Source organism: Scyliorhinus torazame, chromosome 3 (assembly GCF_047496885.1).
Source record: "Scyliorhinus torazame isolate Kashiwa2021f chromosome 3, sScyTor2.1, whole genome shotgun sequence".
NCBI classification, from domain to species: domain Eukaryota; kingdom Metazoa; phylum Chordata; class Chondrichthyes; order Carcharhiniformes; family Scyliorhinidae; genus Scyliorhinus; species Scyliorhinus torazame.
In genome coordinates, this window is record NC_092709.1 from 8,877,863 (window position 1) to 8,880,702 (window position 2,840).

Sequence of the window (2,840 nt, forward strand, 5' to 3'; positions counted from 1 at the left end):
TTTTTTCCCCCCTCGTACGATAAACGGGAGGGATGGGGGGTCTGCAATTGGACCATGCACTAACACAGGGGGAAGTTGCTCCGTGCACAGGCCACGCTGCTTGCATTCCAGGCTGGAGCCCGTGGGGGCCGGCAGAAGGGCGCACGCGCGAGCTTGCGTCTGTGCGTCACAGGCACACGCACGCCACCACGCACGCACGCACGCGGCCCCGCCCCCCCCCAGCGAAGCCGGCGGCCTCGCCCTCCGATTGGCCGCCGCTCCAACAATGGCGCCGCCGCCCATTGGCCCGGAGCGGGTGCCCGGATGTGGGCCCGGGCGGGACTATAAATAGGGGGCGGGCCGGGGCGGGAGCGCAGAGCGGTTTGAAAAGCCAGAGTGGAGCGGACACGAGGCGATGGTGAGGAGAGCCCCCCCCCCCCCCCCCCCCCCCCCGGGCAACAAATGAATTCCGCCGCTTGTGTTATACCCGTACCTTGTTTTATTTATAAATGTTTTTTTTTCCGCTGTCCTTCCTTGACAGGCTGGCGGTAAAGCGGGTAAAGACTCGGGCAAGGCCAAGACCAAAGCGGTTTCCCGCTCGCAGCGAGCCGGGCTGCAGGTGAGTTGCTGCCTTCCCCTCCCCCCCCGGGGGGGAGCCGCGCGCGCGCTGGCGGCACAGGGGAGGCGGGCGGGCGCCGCTTACACACAATCTCCCTACCCCCCCCCCCCCCCCCGCACATATTGATTGATTGTTTCTCGGCATCTTTCCGTTTTGTCTCGCAGTTCCCGGTCGGGCGCATCCATCGCCACCTGAAGTCCCGGACCACCAGCCACGGCCGGGTGGGCGCCACGGCGGCCGTCTACAGCGCAGCCATTCTGGAGTACCTGACAGCCGAGGTGAGCGCGGGAGTGGGGTTGTTGGGTGCCTTCTGGGTGGGTGGGGGGGGGGGGTTGTTGTTGGGTGCCCTGTGGGTGGGGGGGGGTTGTTGTTGGGTGCCCTCTGGGTGGGTGTGGGGGGGGTTGTTGGGTGCCCTCTGGGTGGGTGTGGGGGGGGTTGTTGGGTGCCCTCTGGGTGGGTGTGGGGGGGGTTGTTGGGTGCCCTCTGGGTGGGTGTGGGGGGGGGTTGTTGGGTGCCCTCTGGGTGGGTGTGGGGGGGGTTGTTGGGTGCCCTCTGGGTGGGTGTGGGGGGGGTTGTTGGGTGCCCTCTGGGTGGGTGTGGGGGGGGGTTGTTGGGTGCCCTCTGGGTGGGTGTGGGGGGGGTTGTTGGGTGCCCTCTGGGTGGGTGTGGGGGGGTTGTTGGGTGCCCTCTGGGTGGGTGGGCGGGTTGTTGGGTGCCCTCTGGGTGGGGGGGTTGTTGTTGGGTGTCCTCTGGGTGGGTGGGGGGGGGGGGTTGTTGTTGGGTGTCCTCTGGGTGGGTGGGGGGGGTTGTTGTTGGGTGCCCTCTGGGTGGGTGGGGGGGTTGTTGTTGGGTGCCCTTGGTGGGTGGGGTGCTTCCTGGCTGCGGTTGGCAGCCTCCTCATTGCCAGTGGCAGTGGTGTCCATCCCGTCAAACCCTTCGACTGGATCAGTTCTTACATTGTCCGCACTCTGGACACTGGCCAGTTGTGCTTTGGTAAATGTGTCTTTGCTTTGTTTTTTTTTTTGTGGCCAGGTCCTGGAGTTGGCAGGAAATGCCTCCAAAGACTTGAAGGTGAAGCGCATCACCCCTCGCCACTTACAGCTCGCCATCCGTGGAGATGAAGAATTGGATTCCTTAATCAAAGCTACCATTGCTGGTGGTGGTGAGTATCCTCTGTGGCTTGTGCTCCTGTTATACAGGTTTAAGGGTGGTGTGGTGGTTAGGATTGCTGTGTTGGCCACGTGAAATTGCTGTTTAATTAGAAATAAATAATTGGGTACTCTAGATTTTAAAAAAACGTATTGGTCTCAACATTTCTTTTGCCTGTGATGCCCTCGGCTGACCTGGTGCTCCATTCTTTTTCAGGTGTCATTCCTCACATTCATAAGTCTCTCATTGGCAAAAAGGGCCAACAGAAGACCGTTTGAGGTTGGAAGCTCCCTTTTTTAGGTTTGTTATCTCTGGACTCCGTCTCCAATTAATCAACTGTAGAATGTTTGGAGGATGGGGCCGGAAAGACACTGGACTTCTGAAATTGCGTAAAAAAACACATTTTTATCTCGATAGTATTTTTTAAAGTAAATTCAATTATCTCACTTCCATGTGCACTGGTCTGGGACCTTACCTTCTATGGTGGAACTGTATCCGAGTGACCTGGAGGCATTTCCTGGTTGCAAAGCTTTAAATGCAGGACAAACTCATTGCTTGTATAACTTTTATTTTTGGAGTGGATTTAAATCTGGATGGTTTGCTCTGACTGTCTACTGGTGGATGAAGTTTTCAATAAAATGTGTATTAAAATCTCTTGTTGCATGTATCTTTGGGTGAAGATTCAACTATTCACTTGAGCTACTGGGAGGCACTTTGTCCAGCAACATCCCTTCATACTGGATGGCTTCAATTGGATAGCTGTAACCAAGGCAGACGAGGACCATCTACTTTACCAACTAATCCTGATGTGGACCTTATGCCTGACTTAAGGGGGGGGGGCGTTGAAGCTGCTGAATTTGTTACCCTTTTGCTGTTTGCTTCTCAGCTGTGCAATCAAATTAGCTAAACTAAATCTTAAGCTTCACTCTCTTGCAAAGCCCCAGTTGCTAAGCAATAGCTCCTGGTTTGTTTATTCATGCTGTAGCCCTCTAAAAGCGCAATAGACCCCTTCGGCCAGCATCGATCTAACTCCTACCCTTCCAGGCACCCGAACAGTAGTACCTTATTCCTGATACTTACCAACACCAATCCC

The 2,840-nt window shown here is 56.5% G+C and overlaps 1 protein-coding gene across 1 annotated transcript; it reads left to right on the plus strand.

The window, feature by feature from the left end:
- The first annotated feature begins 258 nt into the window (after nucleotides 1-258).
- Nucleotides 259-2,401, plus strand: LOC140408283 (histone H2A.Z). The gene is made up of 5 exons (XM_072495268.1): nucleotides 259-397; nucleotides 521-598; nucleotides 763-876; nucleotides 1,631-1,760; nucleotides 1,964-2,401. The coding sequence occupies exons 1-5, from the start codon at nucleotides 395-397 to the stop codon at nucleotides 2,023-2,025; spliced, it is 387 nt and encodes a 128-aa protein (XP_072351369.1). The 5' UTR covers nucleotides 259-394; the 3' UTR covers nucleotides 2,026-2,401.
- Nucleotides 2,402-2,840: the final 439 nt, after the last annotated feature.